Here is a 25,800-nt window from a genome sequence, read left to right as displayed (position 1 = left end):
TCCAGATCTCAACACATGCGATTCCTTTTTGTGGGGCTATATTAAAGACAAGGTGTGCAACAATAACCCCAAAACCATTGCTGAGCTGGAAATCGCCATTCAGGAGGTCATCGACAGCGTCGATGTTCCGACACTTCAGCGGGCCGTGAAGAATTTCGCTATTCGTCTGCGCCACATCATAACCAATGATGGCAAGCATATCGAAAATGTCATAATTAAAATCCGAATATCTGTAGCGACGTTTACATGTTGAATAAAGTGTGTGCACGCCGTAATTTGTAACTAATTTACGTTTTTTGATATAGTTCAATAATTGTCATTCTGTAGACTTACTGAGCACATACAGGGTGGTTTCAAATGGAGCCACTGTGCATGAAATGTCGTTACTTTTGGTGATATGGTAAAATGCTGGTCCTTTCTGCAGTTTGGCATAGGGCTACTTGACAGAGAGCACACTTACATCTGCTCCTGTGAAGTTCCTTCTTTGTGCTATAGTGTACACAGTGCCTTGAGGTGCCATGTATTCGTACATGGTTTGTTTGTGTTGTATGCTTTTCAATTGGAACAACAGTTTTTTTTTTTGGCTAATATTTCTTGGCTCTTACTCTCTGAAATAACGCAAGGCGACAGCGATTTTTTCGTTCGAAAACCGAGGTCACTGTCTTCTGCTAACACATCATCTCCACTTTCACTGATGTCAATTTGAGGCGGCATCAGAAGAAATTTCCTTTATTCAGTGAGAGTATATAGTGAAACTGGATATACAACAACCTGGCACAGTTACTCATGTTGCCCTTAGAGCCACAGTGATTCGAAAAGGGACCACCTCAATAATTATGAAAATAAATATATCAGTTTAATTATTATACCAATACACAAGATATCAATTTGAACAGGGCAGTTTTCTATACCTAATCCATTCTCAAAACATGCCTCACAGAGACAGATTCAGTCACAATTTGAAAACAAAGACAATCGTGTGCTGCATACAAAAATGGCTCCTAAGTCCGCTTGTCTAACTGATAAGATTCGAAACATACGACGTTGTTCAAGCTGCAGCCACTAAAGGACAGCATATACTGGAGACGTAAAGGGTAGCTACAGACGTAGATAGTGTGCATATGCCACGAAATGAGAAAATCCTAGGCAGCTTCGTGTGTACAGCTAAGATGGCGGCGAATATAGACGTTATAGTAAACTGCTCCGCGAAATTTAGTAGTATTATTGATATAAATTGCGTATTGTGCAATGAAGAGGTTATAGAAGGTATCAGATTGTGTCCAGTGATTAATAAGTGGATCCACTCATCGTGTTTGTGCAAAATAAATACGACAGATCACTCATGTTGTTGTGGCCAGGCGCAGTGTGATCCACAAGTAACTGCTCTCACGAAATTTTTAAATGGTCACAATGAATCCGTTGAAGATTGTTTGAAACAGGATTTACAGAATGCAAGAAAATACGTCCTCGACATTGAAAAAGTGGTAAGTTCTTTTGAAAAAAGAAGAAACTCGGAAGAAAGTGTTATTTGTAATCGTTTCCCTAATCCTATAGAAACGATCCATTCAAAACATCATGAACCTATGTTAACATTATTCTCGGCAAATACTAACAAGTGCAGCAAGCTGTTATTATACAGGCCTACTGAACAATTAAATGCTGCGAGTGTGATGTTTAAGTCTGCCAATGATGAAAACAGCAACCTCAAAAAAGTGAGTTTAACTTGTAAATCTACAGGGAAGAAACTTAATGTCAATCCAGTGCCAAATAAAAGTGAAATATGTATATTAGGAGATAGCCATGCCAAAGGAGTAGCCAGTATAATGATAGCTATGCAATCTCGCTACAAAATTACTAGTGTTGTGAAATCAGGTGCACCTCTTGGCGAGATTGTGAAAAACTGTGAAAAGCTAACAAAAAATTCCTCTGTCTGTGTCATAATAGGTGGTGCAAACGATGTTCATCGTAATGAAAGCCATCATGCAACAAGAGCACTCAAAGAAACTTTGGAAAAACTCTCACATATAAAAGTTTTCGTGCTTAGTGTTCCACATAGGCGTGACTTAATAAGTAGCTCGTGTGTTAACCTAGAAATTAACAAAGTCAACAGGAAAATAAGAAAACTCTGCTGCAGTTTCCCACAGGCTACCTATATTGACGCAAACAGCATGGAGAGAGCTCCTTTACAAAGCATGGTATGCACAGGAACACACAGGGAAAGGAAGCTATGTGCAAACAATTGTTAAATTCTATTAACTGCAACACAGTGGAAGGTCGTGCTGTAATCCCTCTGCCAGTATGCTTAATAACAAAAACGAAGAAAATGAATGGATCAGAAGTTTCAGTACCTAGATGCTCAGATGATTCTGTTTCTTCACCAAACAGAGATAACTCAATGGTTACATGTACTGCAGAAGAAGAAAAGGCAGCATTTCCACTCTGTGAACCTACAGCAACACCACTTGTGCACCTGCCTACATGCAGTTCGTCAAAAATATCACTGCCAGCAGAAACACCAGCTGCAACAGCAGTACAACCCCTGGAGCCTACAGCAACAGAAATCTTATCCCCACCTGCAAGCAAGTCAATAGCTTCATCATCTCCAAGGGAATTGACAGCATCAGCTCAAGGTAAATCAACAAGCAAGTCATCAGTTTCATCATCTTCAGTAAAGAAGGAAGCATCTACTGAAGAAAAATCGACATCATCACAGAGAACAGGAGGTAAACGTAAAGTTGTGTGTCCTCCTCATCTGAAGGATTTTTTAACCACAGGCACGAGAAAGAAGAAACCACCAAAATAGGTAATAATCCAAACAACTTCTCCATTTTTCATCAAAACATAAGGGGAATAAGAAGCAAACTAGATCAATTAGAAGTTAACATAAATAACAAAAACTTTATGAACAATGCTCAGATCTTATGTTTCTCAGAACACCATATTACAGAAGGAATTGAAATGTTACATATAGACAGTTATAGCCTTGCCACCTACTACTGTAGAGATAGCATGAGAAAAGGTGGAGTAGTAATTTTCATTAAGAATAATTTAACTTTTAGATCTGTAGATGTAAGGAAATATTGCAGTGACCAACAGTTTGAAGTGTGTGCAATAGAAGTGACATTAAACAGTTCCAAATTAATAGTAGTTACAGTGTACAGGGCACCAGGAACCAATTTCACAGTCTTTATGGTTCAGTTAGAATTGTTACTATCAACCTTATTTTCTAAAAATAATGACATTATCTTACTTGGGGACTTTAATGTCAACTTCGCAATGGAATGCAACAACAAAGTAGAGCTCCAGAATTTGCTGAGTTCCTACAATCTTACATCAGTGGTTGACTTTCCTACTAGGATCACACCTGACTGTCAATCTCTGATAGACAATATATTTTTAGATGTAAATTTATACCAGAACTTCACTGTCACTGCAATAGTAAATGGCATATCAGACCATGATGGACAGCTCCTCACTCTACATGACTACAGACCTGTCAAGAAAGCAGTCCCATCCTGGAAGGCAATCAGACTTATGAACAAAGAGACCCTGGAATTTTTTAACCATAAGCTGCAGCATGAAGATTGGAATTCAGTTCGCAGAGTAGATGATGTTGATACAAAGTTCAACATATTTATAAATGAATTCCTATCCCACTTTGAAGAAGCTTTTCCTAAAAAGTTTGTTAGGAACAATATTTCCTCGTCCTTAAAGAAGCCATGGATCACAAAGGGTATTCGAGTGTCATGTAAATATAAGAGAGAACTTTATGTTGCAACCAGAGGGTCAAGGGACAGAGAATTAATCAGCCATTATAACATGTATTGTAAAATCCTAAAGAAAGTTATTCAGACATCAAAAGCACTGTATTATGTAAAAGAAATTGATAACTCCAATAATAAAATGAAGACTGTCTGGCAAATAGTTAACAAGGAGACAGGGAACAATAAAAAAGAGCTGTAGAAAACTTCATAATCAAACATGAAGGGAATCTTGTGCAAAATCCTGAGATCATAGCTGAAATCTTTAATAAACACTTCCTGTCAGTGTCTGAGCAAATAGGCTGCAAGGGTTCTGTGAATGATGCCCTGACCTTTTTGCGAAATGCTTTCCCTAACAAAATCATCCAAATGCATATTAGACCTGTTACAGTATCAGAAATTGAAAGAACAATTGCCTCCATGAAAACCAAGAACTCCTGTGGAGTAGACAATATTTCTAGCAAATTGTTAAAGCAGTGTTGTACTTCTGTAAGCAATATACTGTGTCATATTTTCAATGCCTCTTTGCAGCAAGGAATTGTTCCCGATAGACTAAAGTATGCTATCGTGAAGCCTCTCTTTAAGAAAGGGGAGAAAACTGATGTTAAAAATTTCAGACCAATATCTCTCCTGTCTGTGTTTTCAAAGGTACTAGAAAAGCTCATGTATTCTAGAATTTTAGAACACCTACATAAATTCAATATTCTCAGCAAACATCAGTTTGGTTTCCGGAAAGGTCTGTCAACTGAACAAGCAATATATGCTTTTATAGATAAGGTTTTGGAATCTCTAAATGAGAAAATGGTGACAACAGGGTTATTTTGTGATTTATGTAAAGCCTTTGACACTGTGAACCACCAAATACTGTTACTGAAGGCAGACCATCTAGGAATAAGTGATGTAGCAAATAACTGGCTTCAGTCATACCTGACAGAGAGGAAACAGAAAGTAGTCTTAGATAAGTCAGACAATTTGTGTGGTGGAATGATTTCATCGGAATGGAGAGACATAAATTGTGGAGTTCCACAGGGCTCTATTCTTGGTCCTTTACTGTTCCTGTTATTTATAAATGATTTACCTTATTCTTCAATGATTCAGTGCAATTTTACCATCTTTGCAGATGATACTAACATAATGGTTAATGGTCTTAAATGTGAAAATGTTCAAGAGTCTGTTAATATTATTCTTATAGATTTAATGAAATGGTTTACTGCAAATGGTCTTTCACTTAACCTGAGTAAGACTAATTATATTCAGTTCACCCCAACTGCCAAAACTGAGGAAGAAATGACTGTTAAATATGCCACACAGGTCATAGAAAGAGTGGAAGTAACAAAGTTTCTAGGCGTGAAGATTGACTGTAGATCTTTACAAGAGACTCAGCTCTTCAGTTTTTGCAATGCGAATCATCTCTGTCAGTGCAAACTTAAGCATTAAAAAAGCTGCATACTATGGTTACTTCCATTCTTTGATGGCATATGGAATTATTTTCTGGGGAAATCAACCTCTTGCAAAGAAAATATTCATTGCTCAGAAGCTTGTTGTAAGAGTGATGTCTGGTGTAGATCCTAGATGCAGCTGCAGAAGCCTATTCCGGAATCTGGGAATTCTTACAACTACTTCTCAATATATATACTCACTTATGTGTTTCATAAGTAAAAACACTGATTTATACAAATGTAACAGTGAATACCATCAGTATAACACAAGGAGGAAACATGATTTCCACACTGAAGGTAAAAATTTGAAGATTGTGCAGAAGGGTGTACAGTCTTCTGGTATAAAGATATTTAATGCTCTTCCTCCAGAAATCAAATGTGAAATTGCCAACAAATCTACATTTAAAGAGCTTCTGAGGCAATTTCTTTTAGCCATGTCATTTTACAGTTTGGAAGAGTTTATGAAACACAGTGAGAAACGGCCTTAAAATAAGATGTATTATCGCATAAATTGAACATTAAGCTGAACATTCTTGTCACATATGTAACTCTTTTAGTGTTAACTGCTTATATTTAACAGTCTGGGTTATATGACCTTTTCAGGTTTAATTTACTTTGTTTTATACCTATAATCTGTAGGTCTAAGGATTCTCATTCCATTATATTGTGTTATGGATCATTGTAGTGGTTAAGTAACTTTATATTCTTTACCTGTAAACATAGTGTACAAGTACTTGTCATTGACAATGTAAAAATTGACACACACTACATCCATGTGAAATTGTCACAGTTGGATCCATGGTGTAAGAAATAAATAAATAAAATAAATAAACAAACGAACCCACATGGTCTGAAAAGGTCAACTTCATTCCATGATGAATTATTGTCGATCGCTGCTGCTACGGTGGCAGGTTCTAATCCTGCCTCGGGCATGGATGTGTGTGATGTCCTTAGGTTAGTTAGATTTGAGTAGTTCTAAGTTCTAGGGGACTGATGACCTCTGATGTTAAGTCCCATAGTGCTCAGAGTCATTTGAACCATTTTACTGTCGATCGCCATTTTAGACTGGACGGATCTTCCTCGAAATTGACATACAAAGGAGCTGGAGTGTTGCAGGTTTATCTTCTAAGACTCAGTCCTTTAGAAAATTGCAAAAGAAATAATTATACAGGTTGAGATCGAGCCTATACGTGGACCATTCCACACTGTGTCCAGAATCTTCAACACGTAGTTTCACTATACTCCAGTCGAGCTAGTTCTTTGTTGATGTCCCCATGTGTCTCATCACTAAACCTGATCCTTAACGACTGTTCCATTTTCAAAGGCATCATTCATCTCATTTCCAAAAGAATATGGCTGTTCTGCAATACTGTCTTTCAAAGATCGACACAGTTCAATTTTGTTGCGGAAAGTATTAAGTTTCTCTTTCACTATCCTCAGTAAAGACAGTCGTGACATTCTAAGTTGATGTGCTGAATGTCTTTTTGATATAGTGGGCTCCTCATTGAATAGGGTTCACACTCGTTCCAGATTCTCCAGTGTTTCAGCTGAGGCTGGTCGTCCTGAGTGTCCCTTCCTTGAGACATGTAGGGTTCCAGTTTATTCGAAACGTTTCATCAACCTGTAAAAAATGCAGTTTAAACATTACACAAAATCCGTATCAGAGGATGCTTAGATATCTTCATTACAGCTGGAAAAGTAAAAATGTTTGACTCCATACTATGTTGTCTGTCAGACAAAAAGAATAAGTTATTAATCTGTGGTGATTTCAACGTAAACTTTCTAAGCAATTCTGATGGTAAAAGTGAACTAGAAGTGATATTAATTACATATAACTTAGAATCACTGATCAATTTCCGTACATGTATAGCTCATTATTAATGACATATAACTTAGAATCACTGATCAATTACCCTACACGCATAGTGCAAGACAGCATCACTCTAATAGATAATGTATTTGTGCAGCAAGAGGATGTAAAACTAACACATGCTTTCCCTGTGATAAATGGATTATCAGACCATGATGCACAATTGACTAACTTACAAAACTTAGCAGGGTCTCTAGTTCAGAAACCATTAAGTAAAAGTGTAAGGATGGTCGACCCCGTATCTATAGAACACTTCAGAGAAAGTATAAGAAATGTTAATTGGAGAAATGTATACAATGAGCCAAATTCCAATGATAAATGCAACATATTTGATGATAAATTTATGTCCATTTTTGAATACTGTTGTCCCAAAAAAATTAGTTAGTGTAACACCAAATAGTTTTCAAAGAAACCTTGGATCACTACAGGTATTAAAGTGTCTTCAGAAAGGAAAAGAAAACTGTATGAGGCAGCAAGAATTAGTAAAGACCCAGAAGTAATTTTACACTATAAGGATTATTGTAACATACTGAGGAAAGTTGTCAGAAAATCAAAAAAAAATATGTGTATTAGAGATGAACTTAACAACTCAGGCAATAAAACCAAATCAGTACGGAATTTTATTAGAAGAGAAACAGGAAAATTAATCCTTGGGGTAGGTATTATTATTATTAAAGAGAATGAGACCATCTTAACCATCAGTATACAAAGAGCTAATGTATTTAACAACCATTTCTTAAGTGTAGGTGAAAAAATTTGTGAGAATAGTTCAAAAGAAAAAGCCAAGCATTACATGGAAGAGTCATTTTAATTTTTGTCTAATAACCTCTTGTGAAATAAGGAGAAACATTAAATCTCTGAAAAATAAATGTTCTGTTGGAGTAGATGACATCTCTAGCAAGATATTAAAACAGTGTTTTGCTGTTACACTGCATGTTCTGAGTCACATCTGTAATGCATCACTAATTCAAGGTATTTTCTGACACAGGTTAAAACATGCCATTATCAAGCCTCCCTTCAAAAAAAAGACACCACAAATGTCAATAAGGAACTGAAAATAAATTTGTGGCTGGTTGCTGTCTCAACATCATCAACATTTGTCTTCAAATAACAGCCACAGTCTCCAACCATTTCATCAAATGACAAATTTGTAATGTCAATATTCACCAACCAGTATCCTTGTTCACAGCATCTGCAAAAATTGTCGAGGAAGTAATGTACTCAAGAGTGATTAGCCATTTCAGCAGTAATGGGATACTTAGTAAATCACAGTTTGGATTTCAAAAATACTGTTCCATTGAGACAGCAATATACAATTTCACTGCAGACATAACAGAGTTTTAAAATAGTAAAATGTCGCCAATAGGAATTTTCTGTGATGTCTCCAAAATTTTTGATTGTGTTAACCATGACATTATGTTACAGGAATTACAATTCTGTGGTATAAATGGAACAGCATATGAGTGGTTTAAGTCATCCCTACAGAATAGGAAGCAAAAAGTTTCTATGTATGGTTTAAGTGATTTAAGCAAGTTTCCCAATTCGTCTAATTGGGGTGAAATTACATTAGCTGTTCCACAGGGTTCAATCACGGGTTCCCTTCTGTTTTTGATATATGTGCATGACGTCCAAGAATCTAAACTGACACTGTTTGCTGATGATACAACCATCATTATTAATCCAGTAAAAGAAACCCCAACAGAAAATGATACAAATAATGTCTTTGGAAAAGTTATTGATTGGTTTTCTGCAAATGGGCTTCCTCTGAACTTTGAAAAAACACAGTACATCCAATTTTCCTTCAATAAATATAACAAATCAACAGAAGTCAGTATCCAGGGTAGAGCATACTAAGTTTTTGGGTGTACATATACTGTAGATCAGAATCTTAACTGGAAAATTCATATTTTGGATTTCCTAAAGCCACTAGGTTCAGCAACTTTTGCAATCAAAATAATAGCTAATTTTGAGGATATAAAAATTAGCAAGCTAACATACTTTGCATACTTTCACTCTCTAATGTCATACAGAATAATATTTTGGGGTGACTCAACACTTAGGCAATAAGTATTCATTGCTCAAAAGCAAGTGCTTAGAATAATGTGAGGGCTCACAGTCGAGCATCTTGTAGGCATCTCTTTATAAGATTAGGAATTCTTACTACAACCTCACAGTACATTTATTCAGTAATAGAATTTGTTCTCAACTACATGGACCAGTTTAAAAGCAACAGTGACATTCATGATTATAATACCAGAAGAAAGAAAGAGTTACACTATCCTCTACTTAACATATCTTTGGCACAGAAAGGGGTAAAATATGCTGCTGTAAAACTTCTCGATAAATTACCAGGTGAAATAAAATGTCTGACAGCCAGCAGTAACAGTTTTAAAAATAAATTGAAATCATATCTCCTTGACAACACCTTCTATACCATAGATGAATCCTTGAATGGATATAAATAAATCTCTATATTCAATATATCCGTTTTGTGCCATTTAAGAGAATGGGGTAGGTAATAAATATTTTAAGCCTTTAAAAAAATTAAAAAACCTTGACTCAGGTTTGCATTTCTTATGCACTTGACACGTTCCACATAAAGGTTTCCATGAGATTGATCAATGGAATATGTAACTAACCAACCAACTGACTTCCTTTCAGTACTGTAATTTCCTGGAGAAGTGATAGTTCCAGATGGTGCTGTTCTTGGATCAAATGTTCTGTTGACTGCGCATCTCACAATAATAATATGTCCAGAATTTATGTCGAATGTCTTTACAATAAACGAACGCTGTTCCGGTGTTCGTGATCCTGTTCAAGTATGTTCAAACTGAGACATTGTTGAGTGATCTGTAGAATTTTCAGAGCTACAATAAAGCAACATCACAAGGAGACTCATTTATATCACATGATTAAACCACAGTAGACGAACTTTTTCTAACACGTATTGCGCGCCACCTTGTACATTTGTAATTGTTCTGTCCTTCGTTATTCTTTTCTGTGGCTGAAGGAATGTGATTGAGTTCCGAATGTTAATGTTGGCAGGCTCTGTTCTGACGGTACTGCTGCTGTGCCGGGTGCTGAAACTGGAGGACTCGCTGATCGGCCTCGTGTCCTGCCTCACACAGTTCGTCGCCAGCCTGCTCTACCTGGTGGTCAGCCGCAGCTGGGAGATGTACCTGGGTCAGTAGGCCTCTTACTCCATCCTGCGTGAGGGATGGACACACTGTATTAATAAACATTTCGAAAAAAATCAAGCTGCGGCCATGAAACCTGGTGATGGTCAGTCTCCTCTTCATATTGCCCTTCAGTGCGACACATTCTCCCTACGACGGATGCCTCGATTTTGCTATTTAGGAAATGCTCCACCTAGCAAATAACCTCGTCCTGACTTGAAAATGTCTAGCATGTAATGGTTCCTTCATCCGAAGAAAGTGGAAGAAGTTACTGGCTGCTATCTCAGGAGAATTCGATGGGCGACACAAATTTTGGAAGCCAAAATAAGCTGCATGCGCATTAAGGAACCTATATAATTAATTTTTCTCCTCTCTTGCTATTACGTTTTACTCATTATACACTAACGGAAAAAAGTCACAATACCGCAAAATAATTAATTTACAGTAATAAACTTTCGGGAATACATTTGTCTAGGTATCATGTTTAATTGACTGATGTTGCAAGACCACAGGTCAACGTATGAGCGAGATAAGGAATTTCAAATGTGAAATGCTGGTACATTAATAAAAGCATGCAAAAGTCCGTGCATTGTGTCGTGCAGGTGCTGGATGACAGCTTCTGGGATGGTTCCATGCCTATTGCACTTGGTCGGTCAATACACGGACAGTTTCACTACTGGCCATTAAAATTGCTACACCAAGAAGAAATGCAGATGATAAACGGATATTCGTTGGACAAATATATTATACTAGAACTGACATGTGATTGCATTTTCGCGCAATTTGGGTGCATAGATCCTGAGAAATCAGTACCCAGAACAACCACCTCTGGCCGTAATAACGGCCTTGATACGCCTGGGCATTGAGTCAAACAGAGCTTGGATGGCGTGTACAGGTACAGCTGTCCATGCAGCTTCAACACGACACCACACTTCATCAAGAGTAGTGACTCGCGTATCGTGACGAGCCAGTTGCTCGGCCACCATTGACCAGACGTTTTCAATTGGCGAGGGATCTGGAGAATGTGCTGGCCAGGGCAGCAGTCGTACATTTTCTGTATCCAGAAAGGCCCGTACAGGACCTGCAACATGCGGTCGTGCATTATCCTGCTAAAATGCAGGGTTTCGCAGGGATCGAGTGAAGGGTAGGGCCACGGGTCGTAACACATCTGAAATGTAACGTCCACTGTTCAAAGTGCCGTCATTGCGAACAAGAGGTGACCGAGACGTGTAACCAGTGGCACCCCATACCATCACGCTGGGTTATACGCCAGTATGGCGATGACGAATACACGCCTCCAATGTGCGTTCACCGCGATGTCGCCTAACACGGATGCGACCATCATGATATCATGATGCTGTAAACAGAACCTGGATTCGTCCGAATACATGACGTTTTGCCATTAGTGCACCCAGGTTCGTCGTTGAGTACACCATCGCAGGCGCTCCTGTCTGTGATGCAGCGTCAAGGGTAACCGCAGCCATGGTCTCCGAGCTGATAGTCCATGCTGCTGCAAACGTCGTCGAACTCTTCGTGCATATGGTTGTTGTGTTGCAAACGTCCCCATTGTTGACTCAGGGATCGAGACGTGGCTGCACGATCCGTTACAGCCATGCGGATAAGATGCCTGCCATCTCGACTGCTAGTTATACGAGGCCGTTGGGATCCAGCACGGCGTTCCGTATTACCCTCCTGAACCCATCGATTCCATATTCTGCTAACAGTCATTGGATCTCGACCAACGCGAGCAGCAATGTCGCGATACGATAAACCGGAATCGTGATAGGCTACAATCCGACCTTTATCAAAGTCGGAAACGCGATGGTGCGCATTTCTCCTCCTTACACGAGGCATCACAACAACGTCTCACCAGGCAACGCGGGTAAACTGCTGTTTGTGTATGAGAAATCGGTTGGTAACGGCCAGTAGTGTACGTTTTATTCATTATACACTGACGGAAAAAAGTCACAATACCGCAAAATAATTAATGAAACTTCGGGAATACATATGTCTAGGTAACATGTCTAAGTGACTAACGTTACAAGACCACAGGTTAACGTATGAGCGAGATAAGGAATTTTAAAAGTGAAATGCTGGTCCGATAATAAAAGCATGCAAAAGTCCGTGCATTGTGTTGTATGGGTGCCGGATGTCAGCTTGTGGAATGGAGTTCCATGTCTGTTGTACTTGGTCGTCAATAGAAGGACGGTTAATACTGCTTGTGGATGACGCTGGAGTTGTCGTCCGATGATGTCACATATGTGCTCGAGTAGAGACAGATCTGGAGATCGAGCAGGTCGAGGCAACTTGTCGATATTCTGTAGAGCGTGTAGGGTTACAATAGCGGTATGTGGGTGAGCGTTATCCTGTTGGAAAACACTCCCTGGAATGACGTTCATGAATGGCAGCATAACAGGTCGAATCACCTGACTGAAATACAAATTTGCAGTCAGGGTGCGTGGGATAACCACGATAGTGCTCCTGTCATTATACGAAACTGCACCTCAGACCATAACTCCAGTTGCTGGACCAGTGTGTCCAGCACGTAAACAGGTTGGTTGTAGACCCTCAACTGGCCTCCTAAGCAACACTTTACCATCACTGGTACCGATGCTGAATCAACTTTGGTCAGAAATCACAATAGACCTCCACACCGCACTCCAATGAGCTTTCATTTGGCATCACCAAAGTCGCAAACGGCGGTGGTTTGGGGTCGGTGGAATGCACGCTACATGGCGTCTGGCTTGCGTCTTTGAAGTAACCGATTTGTAACAGTTTGTTGTGTCACTGTGGTGCCAACTGCTGATCACATTGCTGCTGCAGATGCAGTGCGATGCTCCAATGTCACACACTGTACGTGATGGTCTTCCCTCTCGATAGTGCCAAGTGACTGTACTGAGCCCAGTCTTCTTGTGATTGTACATTTTAGTGACCACCACTGCCAGCAATCATGTACAGTGGCTACATTCCTACCAAGTCTTTCAGCAGTAACGCAGAAGGAACAGGCAACTTCTTGTAACCTTATGATACCACCTCATTCAAACTCAGTGACTTGATAATGGTGTCTTTGTCGCCTTAAAGGCTTTCTTGACTAACATCAACTCACGACGTCCAGTCTCAAAGGTAACTTACGTTCAGGGCCATTACAGCGCGTATTTAAAGCAAACCTGATTTGCATCCTCGTAGTGGCATTGCTAATGCCACTCTTATTTGACTGACATCTACCAACTTTCGTTTATGTCGCACTACTCCTTCTTTGTGTTGTAATTTTTTTTTCGTCAGTGTGTTTAGTAGAAAATGTCAGTACATTTAAATAATACATTTGTGTGCACTCAAGGTGTCGGCAGTTTTTACGCAACTCGCAGATGTTGAATCATGGGAAGTCAAGGCGAACAGTCATGAGGAAACGTTGATAGCGAATGAAAATGTAAAACGAGCAGTAATCATGGGCCTATTTACAGTCTTGATTGCCTAAAATGCTTTGCTTTGTTTATGAATGTGTAACGATTTCCGCAGGAACATAAGAGCACCGCTTAAGTTGCTGCGAGTGGAACGAGCAGCAATATTTTCCGAGAAGTTGCAGTGTCGGAAATTATCATTCCACGAAAAAGGCACTCGTCGAGCAACAGCTGTAGTTTCACGACTGTCGTAAAATGAATCATGTTGCCTCATATTTAGTTTGTTGGCTCTCAGATATACACTCCTGGAAATGGAAAAAAGAACACATTGACACCGGTGTGTCAGACCCACCATACTTGCTCCGGACACTGCGAGAGGGCTGTACAAGCAATGATCACACGCACGGCACAGCGGACACACCAGGAACCGCGGTGTTGGCCGTCGAATGGCGCTAGCTGCGCAGCATTTGTGCACCGCCGCCGTCAGTGTCAGCCAGTTTGCCGTGGCATACGGAGCTCCATCGCAGTCTTTAACACTGGTAGCATGCCGCGACAGCGTGGACGTGAACCGTATGTGCAGTTGACGGACTTTGAGCGAGGGCGTATAGTGGGCATGCGGGAGGCCGGGTGGACGTACCGCCGAATTGCTCAACACGTGGGGCGTGAGGTCTCCACAGTACATCGATGTTGTCGCCAGTGGTCGGCGGAAGGTGCACGTGCCCGTCGATCTGGGACCGGACCGCAGCGACGCACGGATGCACGCCAAGACCGTAGGATCCTACGCAGTGCCGTAGGGGACCGCACCGCCACTTCCCAGCAAATTAGGGACACTGTTGCTCCTGGGGTATCGGCGAGGACCATTCGCAACCGTCTCCATGAAGCTGGGCTACGGTCCCGCACACCGTTAGGCCGTCTTCCGCTCACGCCCCAACATCGTGCAGCCCGCCTCCAGTGGTGTCGCGACAGGCGTGAATGGAGGGACGAATGGAGACGTGTCGTCTTCAGCGATGAGAGTCGCTTCTGCCTTGGTGCCAATGATGGTCGTATGCGTGTTTGGCGCCGTGCAGGTGAGCGCCACAATCAGGACTGCATACGACCGAGGCACACAGGGCCAACACCCGGCATCATGGTGTGGGGAGCGATCTCCTACACTGGCCGTACACCACTGGTGATCGTCGAGGGGACACTGAATAGCGCACGGTACATCCAAACCGTCATCGCACCCATCGTTCTACCATTCCTAGACCGGCAAGGGAACTTGCTGTTCCAACAGGACAATGCACGTCCGCATGTATCCCGTGCCACCCAACGTGCTCTAGAAGGTGTAAGTCAGCTACCTTGGCCAGCAAGATCTCCGGATCTGTCCCCCATTGAGCATGTTTGGGACTGGATGAAGCGTCGTCTCACGCGGTCTGCACGTCCGGCACGAACGCTGGTCCAACTGAGGCGCCAGGTGGAAATGGCATGGCAAGCCGTTCCACAGGACTACATCCAGCATCTCTACGATCGTCTCCATGGGAGAATAGCAGCCTGCATTGCTGCGAAAGGTGGATATACACTGTACTAGTGCCGACATTGTGCATGCTCTGTTGCCTGTGTCTATGTGCCTGTGGTTCTGTCAGTGTGATCATGTGATGTATCTGACCTCAGGAATGTGTCAATGAAGTTTCCCCTTCCTGGGACAATGAATTCACGGTATTCTTATTTCAATTTCCAGGAGTGTATTTTGCTATTACTTCCAAACATGTCACTATTTTTTTAGGTTGTCCTTATGAAGTATACTACTAATATCAGAATTTAAAATTTAAATTCATATGACTTGAGCCAAATATCATCTACCTACATTTGCGAAACGAAAGAAATGAAGGACATTCTCATTGGCTATCTACACGTGACTCATGAGTCGTGTTTGGTCGTCATGAATACCCGTGATTCATCGCGCCATTACAACAGCTGGCTATCCCGGTAAAGTTTCGGACACCGTAAATGTACTTTTGCGAGTGTTTTGCTGCATTTGAATATAGCCTTACTATAAGAGAGCCTATTTTCAACTGTCTAAACTGAAAAATTGTGTGGCAGGGCGGTAATGAATAGAAGAAAGGCTGATTGTTGTCGTGACGATGCGGCTGGTTTATTGGCTTATCGTGTGTGAGGTCACAGATAAACCATTTATATTATAATGTCCATCATATCGGTGTGAATTGGAGGACAATGATTTATTTTCTGTGAACTGTGCGCTTTCCTCTGAGCGTGGATGAAATAAGACAATTTTCGCGGGTGGAAAGTGTGCAAATCGGTGGGTGTCTGGTAGAACAACGCTTGTGCACGATATTGGTTTTCCAACATTTCAACGGTGCCTTGCTGGGAATAAATCTTGAACTGTGTCACATCAGTCTTTCAACTAAAAGTGTTCCGCAGGTGCCATGGAGTAGGGCATTGCAAAACCATACTACATGCCGCTGAAACGTTGCCTTGAACATCCATATACAGGGTGTTACAAAAAGGTACGGCCAAACTTTCGGGAAACATTCCTCACACACAAATAAAGAAAAGACGTTATGTGGACATGTGTCCGGAAACGCTTAATTTCCATGTTAGAGCTCATTTTAGTTTCGTCAGTATGTACTGTACTTCCTCGATTCACCGCCAGTTGGCCCAATTGAAGGAAGGTAATGTTGACTTCGGTGCTTGTGTTGAGATGCGACTCATTGCTCTACAGTACTAACATCAAGCACATCAGTACGTAGAATCAACAGGTTAGTGTTCATCACGAACGTGGTTTTGCAGTCAGTGCAGTGTTTACAAATGCGGAGTTGGCAGATGCACATTTGATGTATGGATTAGCACGGGGCAATAGTCGTGGCGCGGTACGTTTGTATCGAGACAGATTTCCAGAACGAAGGTGTCCCGACAGGAAGACGTTCGAAGCAATTGATCGGCGTCTTAGGGAGCACGGAACATTCCAGCCTATGACTCGCGACTGGGGAAGACCTAGAACGACGAGGACACCTGCAATGGACGAGGCAATTCTTCGTGCAGTTGACGATAACCCTAATGTCAGCGTCAGAGAAGTTGCTGCTGTACAAGGTAACGTTGACCACGTCACTGTATGGAGAGTGCTACGGGATAACCAGCTGTTTCCGTACCATGTACAGCGTGTGCAGGCACTATCAGCATCTGATTGGCCTCCACGGGTACACTTCTGCGAATGGTTCATCCAACAATGTGTCAATCCTCATTTCAGTGCAAATGTTCTCTTTACGGATGAGGCTTCATTCCAACGTGATCAAATTGTAAGTTTTCAGTCAACATGTGTGGGCTGACGAGAATCCGCACGCAATTGTGCAATCACGTCATCAACACAGATTTTCTGTGAACGTTTGGGCAGGCATTGTTGGTGATGTCTTGATTGGGCCCCATGTTCTTCCACCTACGCTCAATGGAGCACGTTATCATGATTTCATACAGGATACTCTACCTGTGCTGCTAGAACATGTGCCTTTACAAGTACGACTCAACATGTGGTTCATGCACGATGGAGCTCCTGGACATTTCAGTCGAAGTGTTCGTACACTTCTCAACAACAGATTCGGTGACCGATGGAATGGTAGAGGCGGACCAATTCCGTGGCCTCCACGCTCTCCTGACCTCAACCCTCTTGACTTTCATTTGTGGGGGCATTTGAAAGCTCTTGTCTACGCAACCCCGGTACCAAATGTAGAGACTCTTCGTGCTCGTATTGTGGACGGCTGTGATACAATACGCCATTATCCAGGGCTGCGTCAGCGCATCGGGGATTCCATGTGACGGAGGGTGGATGCATGTATCCTCGCTAACGGAGGACATTTTGAACATTTCCTGTAACAAAGTGTTTGAAGTCACGCTGGTACGTTCTGTTGCTGTGTGTTTCCATTCCATGATTAATGTGATTTGAAGAGAAGTAATAAAATGAGCTCTAACATGGAAAGTAAGCGTTTGCGGACACATGTCCACATAACATATTTTCTTTCTTTGTGTGTGAGGAATGTTTCCTGAAAGTTTGGCCATACCTTTTTGTAACACCCTGTATTTGACTCTTATTTTCAACTGTTAAACGTTAAAACGCTGGATATTTTCACCTAAAAAAATGCATATTCATATATGATGAAAAGCGTTGTCATGAATTTCAAAACAGTGGCAAACAAAGTGAACAAAAAAGATCCAAAGGTAAAGGCTAAGGAAATTAATTTTTAATTTGAGAAAATTAAATGCAACTTATAACAGCATTAACAGAGTCTATACCATTTTCAAATGTGAAATTCAGAATTTCCACACATTCTTCAATCGTAATAGAAGTCAAAGCATCCATACATACATGAATAGCCAGCGAGCCACCGTACGGTGCGTGGCGGAGGGTACCCTGTACCACTACCACTCATTTCCTTTCTTGTTCCACTCGCAAATATAACGAGGGAGGAACGACAATCAATATGCCTCTATATAAATCCCAATTTCTTTTACTTTATATTCGTTTACCTTACCCGAGTTGCACGTTAGTGGCTGTAAAATTGTTGTGCAGACAGTTCAAATGCTGGTTCTCTAAATTTGCTCAATATTGTTCCTCGAAAAGAACGTCGCCTTCCTTGCAGGGATGCCCATTTGAGTTCCGAAGCAGTTCTGTAGTGCTTGTATATTGTTCAGACCTACCGTTAGTACGTCTCTGAATAGCTCCAATGTCTTGCTTTAATCGGACGTGATACGGATCCCAAACACACGAGTAGTACTGAAGAATAAATCACACTAGTGTTATATATGCAGTCTCATTTACAGATGAACCACACTATCCTAAAATTCTCCCAATAAACTGAAGTCGACCATCCGCCGTCTGTACTACAATCCTTACATGCTGTTTTCATTTCGTATCGCTTTTCAATGCTACGTCCAAATATTTAAATGACGAGACTGTGTCAAGCAGCACATTACTAAAGTTGTATTTCAACATTACAGGTTTGGTTTTCCTGCTCATCTGCAATAACTTACATTTTTCGACATTTAGAGCTAGCTACCATTCATCACATCAACTAAAAATTTTGTGTAATGCAGCTTGTCACTCAACGACGACACTTGCCGTTCACCACAGCATCATCAGTAAAAACAGCTGCAGATTGCCGTCACCCAGTTCGCCAAATCATTTGTGTGTATATAAAATAACAGCAGTCCTATCACACTTCCCTGGGGCACTCCTGACGATACCCTTGTCTCTGGTGATCCCTCACCATCGAGAACGATGTACTGCGTTCTGTTACTCCCGAATTCTTCGTGCCACTCAGACATATGTGAACGTATTCCATATACTCATGCCTTTGTTAACAGTCAGCAGTGGGGCACCATGGGAGATGCTTTTCGAAAATCTAGAAATATGGAATCTGCCTGTTGCCCTTCATCCATAGTTCGCAGTATACCGTGAGGAAAGGGCAAGCTGGGTTTCACATGAGTGAACCTTTCCAAAACTGTGTTGATTCGTGGACAGAAACTTTTCTGTCTCCAGGAATTAATTACAGGCATTCAATAAGTAATGCAACGTATTTTTTTCTGAAAGCAGGATGATATTAATCAGTATTCCAATAGACCATATTATTCCTCACTCTTTTGGCTGCGAAACCCTATTTTTCAACATAATCTCCATTCAGTGTGATGGTGTTATGCCAACTTCCTGGGAGGGCCTGTGTGCTCATATGGTACAACTCTAATGGTCGACGTCAGTGCCAACATCTTTCTGCATCAATAACCTCATTATCATCTCCCTTCTTCTTCCCATTAATACGACTTTCATTGGTCCAAACAGATTAAACTCAGAAGGTGCGAGATCCAGGCTACAGGGTGGATGAAAAAGAACAGTCCAATGAAGTTTTGTCTGCTCCTCTCAGGTGTGCAGACTTGTGTAAGGCCTTGTGTTTGTCATTGCATTTTTGTGGTGATGAACATGCTGAAGTTATTTCTTCAATTTCCTGAGGGTAACACAGTATACTTCAGAGTTGATGATGCACCATTCGTAGGACATCAAATGGAGTAATCTCTTCAGGGCCATGGACCACTACGTTTCACAATGTGCTACTGACACCAAACCCACCACCTCTTTCCTAATCCTTCTATATAACCATACCGTGACTCACAATAAGTTATTTCACTTCAGAATGCCAAATATATAAACAAATCCATGGTATTGCCACGGGTACTCAAATGGCACCATCCTATGCCAACTTATATATGGGCCATATGGAGAAATCCTGCTTATCCAGGCAACACCTAAAACCTCTTGCCTGGTTCAGATATGTTGATGACATTTTCATGATCTGGTTTCATGGCAGTTACGACATTTGCTCTTTACTCCATAGGCACAACACTTATTCCCAAATCCGCTTCATCTGGACCTTCTGAACTCATCAAGCCACCTTCCTAGATGCCAATCTCCACCTCTCAGGTGGTTCCATAAATATGTTGACCATATCAAGTGCACCAGCCAGTAAGAGTGCCTCCACTCTGACAGCTGTCACCCAGTCCACATAAAAAGGTCACTTCATTACAACCTTTGCATCCTTGGATGTCAGCGAAAAATAGGAGCTGTTGACATATGCCAATAACCTCACCAGAGCCTTTGCTGACTGACAATATTCTACCCAGCTCATCCATAAACAAATCTCCCCAGTCATCTACTCCTCCGCCGGTCGAAGTGGCCGTGCGGTTCTAGGCGCTGCAGTCTGGAACCGCGGGACAGCTACGGTCGCAGGTTCGAATCCTGCCTCGGGCATGGATGTGTGTGATGTCCTTAGGTTAGTTAGGTTTAACTAGTTCTAAGTTCTAGGGGACTAATGACCTCAGAACTTGAGTCCCATAGTGCTCAGAGCCATTTGAACCATCTACTCCTCTGGCCAGTAAATCCATTATCCAGCCACCAACCAGTACTTCTCAGGTCACTCATATCACCCTGGCCTTAAAAGCTCAACCACAACCTTCATCAGGGCTTTAAATACCTCACATAAGTCCCTGAGATGCGAGATATTCTACCCAAAATCTTACTCACATCTTGCAAAGTATAGTTCCACTGCCCACCCGCCCTAGACATAATATTATTGTCCATCTGTATTCCAATCCTACTCTCAATCCTGCACCCCATGGGCCGTTCTCTTATGGTCAGCTCAGGTGCAAGACCTGTCCCATTCACCCACCCACCACCTCCTACTGCAGTCCAGCAACAGGCTTTTCCTAACCAATCAAAGGTAGGGCCATGTGTGAAAGTATCCCTTTATATATCAGCTGTGTTGCAATTACTGTACAGCATTCTATGTGGGCATGACAAATAACCAGCTGTCTACTTGCATAGATGACCACCACTAAACTGTGGCAGAAACCATGAACTTGATCGTACAGTTGTCAAATATGCTAAACACAATAACATAAATGACTTCAATAGCTCCTTCGCGGTTACATGGAGCATTTGGATACTCCCTCCAGCAAACATTTATCTGAACTATGTAAATGGGAATTGTCTCTCTAACACATCCTGGGCTCTTGCATTTCGCCTGGCCTAAAACTCCACTAACTTAATACCGTTGCCTCACCTTGCCTTCTCCCTTCTCTATTCTGTCCATACCACTCCTTCTCCATGCAGATCATGCACTGCCTTCCCACCACCCTTCTTCTACATCTGCATCTACATCAATACTCCACAATCCACATTACGAAATGTGGAGGACGGTACTCTGTACCACTGCTAGTAATTTCCTTTGCTGCTCCACTCGCAAATAGAATGAGGTGAAAGAAGACTGTCCATATGCCTCTGCATGGGTCCTAATTTCTTGTATCTTATCTTTATGGTCCTTACACATTGTACGTTGATAGCCATAGAATCATTCAGCATCAAATGCAGGTTCTTTAAATTTTCTCAGTAAAGTTCCTCAAAGAGAACGTTGCCTTCTCTCCAGGGATTCCCATTTGAGATCCCAAAGCATCTCCATAACACTTACGTGTTGTTCAGGCCTAACAGTAACAAATCTGGCAGCCTGCCTCTGAATACTTCAATGTCTTCCTTTAATCCTACCTGGTACAGATCCCAAATATTCGAGCAGTACTTAACAATACAACCATTCCCATTTCCTACACCAATCCTCACATGCTTGTTCCATTTCATAAGCTTTGTGATGTTATGCCCAAATATTTAAATGAGATAACTGTGTCAAGCAGGAGACTATTAATGCTGTATCCAAACATTATGGGTTTGTTTTCCTACTCATCTGCATTAACTTACATTTTTCTACATTTCGAGCTACCTGCCAAGTAGAAATTTTATCTAAGTCAACTTATATCCTCCTACAGTCACTCAACTTCAACGTCATACTGCAAGCCACAGATCATCAGCAAACAACTGCAGATTGCTGCCCACCCTGCATGCCAAATCATTTGCCATGCCAGATGATACTATAATCTCTGATGAACACTCGCCATCAAACACAACATGCTGGGTTCTATAACTTAAGAAGTCTTTGAGCCACTCACATATCTGTGAACCTATTCCATCTGCTCATACCTCCTTTAACAGCCTGGAGTGGGGCACTATGCCAAACGTTTTCCAGAAATCTAGAAATATGGAATCTGCCTGTTGCCCTTCATCCATCAAGTGATGCTTTCTAAAACCATGCTGATTCATGGATATAAGCCTCTTGATCTGGAGAAAATTTATTATATTCAAACTGAGAATATGTCCAAGTTTGCTGCAGCAAACCAATGCAGGTATTCTCTGTCCCTTCCTCCCTCGCCCCCCCCCCCTCTTTCTTTCTTTCTGATCCCTCATCCTCATCTCTGCCCCCTTTCAACCTGTCTCCCTTCTCTCTCCTCTCCCTTTCTCCCTCTTCATCTTTCACTCCTTTTCCGCCTCCCTTTTTTCCCCCTCAGTTCCCCAACTTTCTGTCCTTTTCCCTCCTCCCCTTTTTCCCCCTTCTACATCTTCCTTCATCCCTTCTTGTACTCTCTGTACTTTTTTCATCTTGTTGTGCTGCCATGAAGTCATCTGTCCATAGATCTGCATCTTTCCTGATACCACCTCCTTGCATCCTTTCCTACCCCTTTCCATCTCCATCAGGTCAGGCAACTGCTTCAATAATTGAGTATCAATAATTAGTCTTGCCTTGCTGAAGGGAGTGTGCATTTCGGTGTCTGTGTCATGCATGAATGTGTATATTATTGTTGGATAAAGAGCTAGTGCTTGGAAGCTAGAGTGAATGTTGTTTTCTGTGATGTGTTACTGTGGTCCATGCATTAATCTGCTATAAATGAGTGGTTGCCTTTCCTTTGTTTTATTTATTACTCCATCCAGGAATTCCCATCATTGTTATAAATTATTATTAAACCTATTATTATTATTCATGTCTGGCATAATAGGACCATGTGAGGTACAATCCATCAATGTCAATTTTGATGGTTGACCTTCCTTTGTGTCCAAATTTGTTTCATCCTTTCAGAATGAAGTCTCTTTCTTTCATCAGACCACAGTGTTCCAGTCCATTTTGTGATTTCCGTCCAACCAACTTTCCAAGCAAATATCTTTTGCCTGAATGTTTTTCTATCTGTAGTTAAACAGCTACTTTAAGATCTTTCTTAATCACAGTGATCCATGTAGTTGGCTCAGTTTTGGCCTTACTTCGGTTTTTGTAGAATTCTACTGTTTGTTTTGTCAACCTAGTGGGTGCCATTCTTTTAATGTGCCCATAAAATGTAAGTCTCTGTTTTTTCATGTCACCGTGTATGTTTTTGTGTATTCTTCCATTTCATTATTGCTTTTCAGTCTATAAGTTTCTCCATCAGTCAGTTTGGGGCCTGATATTTTCCTAATAATCTTTCTTTTTTTCTGTTGAATTTCTTCAGTATCCCTCTTTATATTTAAAATGAAAGTTTCTGATCCATACAGACATTCAGATTTGATTACAGTGCTGTAATGCCCAAGTTCACTGAATTTAGAAAGTGATTTTTATTATAAATATTTTGTGTTGATCTGAACACAGTTGCCATTTTTTGACAGCAGTTTTCATTTGCAGCTTTTTCCAGACTATTTTCATGTATGATTTCCCTAAAGTATTTAAACTGAAAAGCCTTCTTATTTTTCCTTATTTTGAGTTCAAAAACTTTGATGATTGTTTGTTGCATGTCATATATTTGAATGATTCAATTTTTTTTAATGATATTTGTAGTCATACCGTTTCCATTTAAGAATTTCAATTTGTTTTTGAGCTGTGGTAATATCCATAGTTAAAATTGCCAGATCATCTGTAAAGGCAAGGCAGTCTGCTCTAATATTACTTCTGCCTAACCTCATTGATTGATCTATATTTTGACTCAACTTTTGCTCTTGGTATTCTGTAATCACCTCTTCCAAAACACAGTTAAACAGTAATGGCGAGAGTCCACCTCCCTGTCTAACATCAGTCTTTATATCAAATGATTCAGAAATTTCTCCCACAAATTTAACTTTAGAGCTAGTGTCAGTTAACATTTTGTTAATCAGTGTTAGAGTCCTATTATCTAGCCCTTGCTCCTTTAAATTTGGAAAAGAGATTCACAATCAACTGAGTTGTAGGCCTTTTTAAAATCCACAAATGTACATTCAGTATTGTTACCAGAAATCCTTTGGTGCCTAAGGATTAGTTTTAAACTAAGAATTTGTTCCAGACAGGATCCGTTTGGTTTAGAGCCTGCTTGGTATTCACCAACTGTTTTCTTATATTTTTTTCTCTTTACCTAATTGAGTATTAAAATCAGCCATTAAAATTTTAACATGGTTTGAGAGAATTTTCGAGAAGATGCTTTCTAACATTTCCCAAGCTTCATCAACTTCTTCAGGTTTTTTACAGTTATCCTCATTGACTAACATATGGGAATTAATTAAAGTATATGCCTTAATCACAAGTTTAAGAGAAACTGTCATTAGTCTATTATTAATGGATTTTACCTCTGTTATTGAATTTAAAATATTTATGGATACTGCAAAAGTAACTCCCAGATCTGCTGTATTATTAAGTATTCTTTTATCAGTTTTACTTTTAAAAAGACAATAATTACCAAAATCCATGGTATTATTGTCCATCATTCATGTTTGTTTCTTTAAGTGCCAAAATTTGAATCTTCTATTCTTTTAATGTATCTCCCAATTTATGAAGTTTACCTGCTTGCAAAAATGTTTTATGTTAAGTGTCACAAAAATGTATTTGTTTTGGTTTTAAGTTGGCCAGAGGACTGCAACTTCCTGTTTTGAATCACACTGCATTTTATCTTGGCTGCTCCAGAATCTGAAAGACCAGTTGTGTCAGTAAAATTGGTGGTGGATTGACCACCCGGGGTAACATTGTGGTTATCAAAATGTTCCATGATGATCGTGCCTGGAATGAGTTTGGGTTGAGTTGACTCATTAAGTGAACCCAGACTGTTGAGACTGGAAGGGTAGGTTCCAGAATATAAATTTCAGCCGCACGACTGGTGAACAGACACTGACCACATTGCCACTTGTTACAAGGCAGATGCAAAGTGGATTTGGTTTTATTTTGCCTTGGTCCAGGACTGCTTTTTCTGTATTTGCAGCTATCCACCATATCTGGTGGAATGTTCACTATCTGCCACCTGTGGCCCATCCAATATCTTAAGCAAAGTCAACTTCTTAGACTTTTTATTGAACCTATATTGATAGTAATTTTATTGTGTCCTGATTTTCACCCATTTGTCCTGAATTTTTGGGCATTATTTTGAAAATGCCCTGAATTTGGTACCACACAATTGGGTAACTTCCCATTCAAATTGCATATGGCATGCTGGAGGAATCACTGCTTAAATGTGTCTGTGCACAGATATCCAAAAGGGTGCACTTTCCCTCCCCCTCTCACTACTCTCCTCCTCCCCCCCCCCTCCACAGAATGTGGATTACAGCGTTTTTATTCATATTTGAGTGGATAACTATCAGTTCTCTGAGATAGAGTAAGTTTTTTTGTGTAACCTACAAAAGTTAGTTCTTATGGCTTGAAATGTCTAGAAACTAATAGCTCATGCATATCTTTTACAGTCTTACATCAACCAAAAAAAAATTTTTGTGGACATCAAAGCCTCTGAATGTTGTAATTAGTCTACTTTCATCTCCCA

The 25,800-nt window shown here is 40.7% G+C and overlaps 1 protein-coding gene across 1 annotated transcript in view; it reads left to right on the top strand.

Moving 5' to 3' along the window:
• Positions 1-25,800, top strand: part of LOC126234909 (solute carrier family 46 member 3-like) — a 239,534-nt gene that overhangs the window by 195,831 nt on the left and 17,903 nt on the right. Inside the window, exon 7 of the mRNA XM_049943649.1 lies at positions 10,116-10,253. Within this exon, the coding sequence (XP_049799606.1) occupies positions 10,116-10,253 (138 nt within the window). The remainder of the gene's footprint in view (positions 1-10,115; positions 10,254-25,800) is intronic.

Source organism: Schistocerca nitens, chromosome 2 (genome assembly GCF_023898315.1).
Source record: "Schistocerca nitens isolate TAMUIC-IGC-003100 chromosome 2, iqSchNite1.1, whole genome shotgun sequence".
Lineage (NCBI taxonomy): Eukaryota > Metazoa > Arthropoda > Insecta > Orthoptera > Acrididae > Schistocerca > Schistocerca nitens.
Note: the sequence above shows the minus strand (reverse complement) of the source record. Positions and strands in the feature narration are given on the sequence as shown.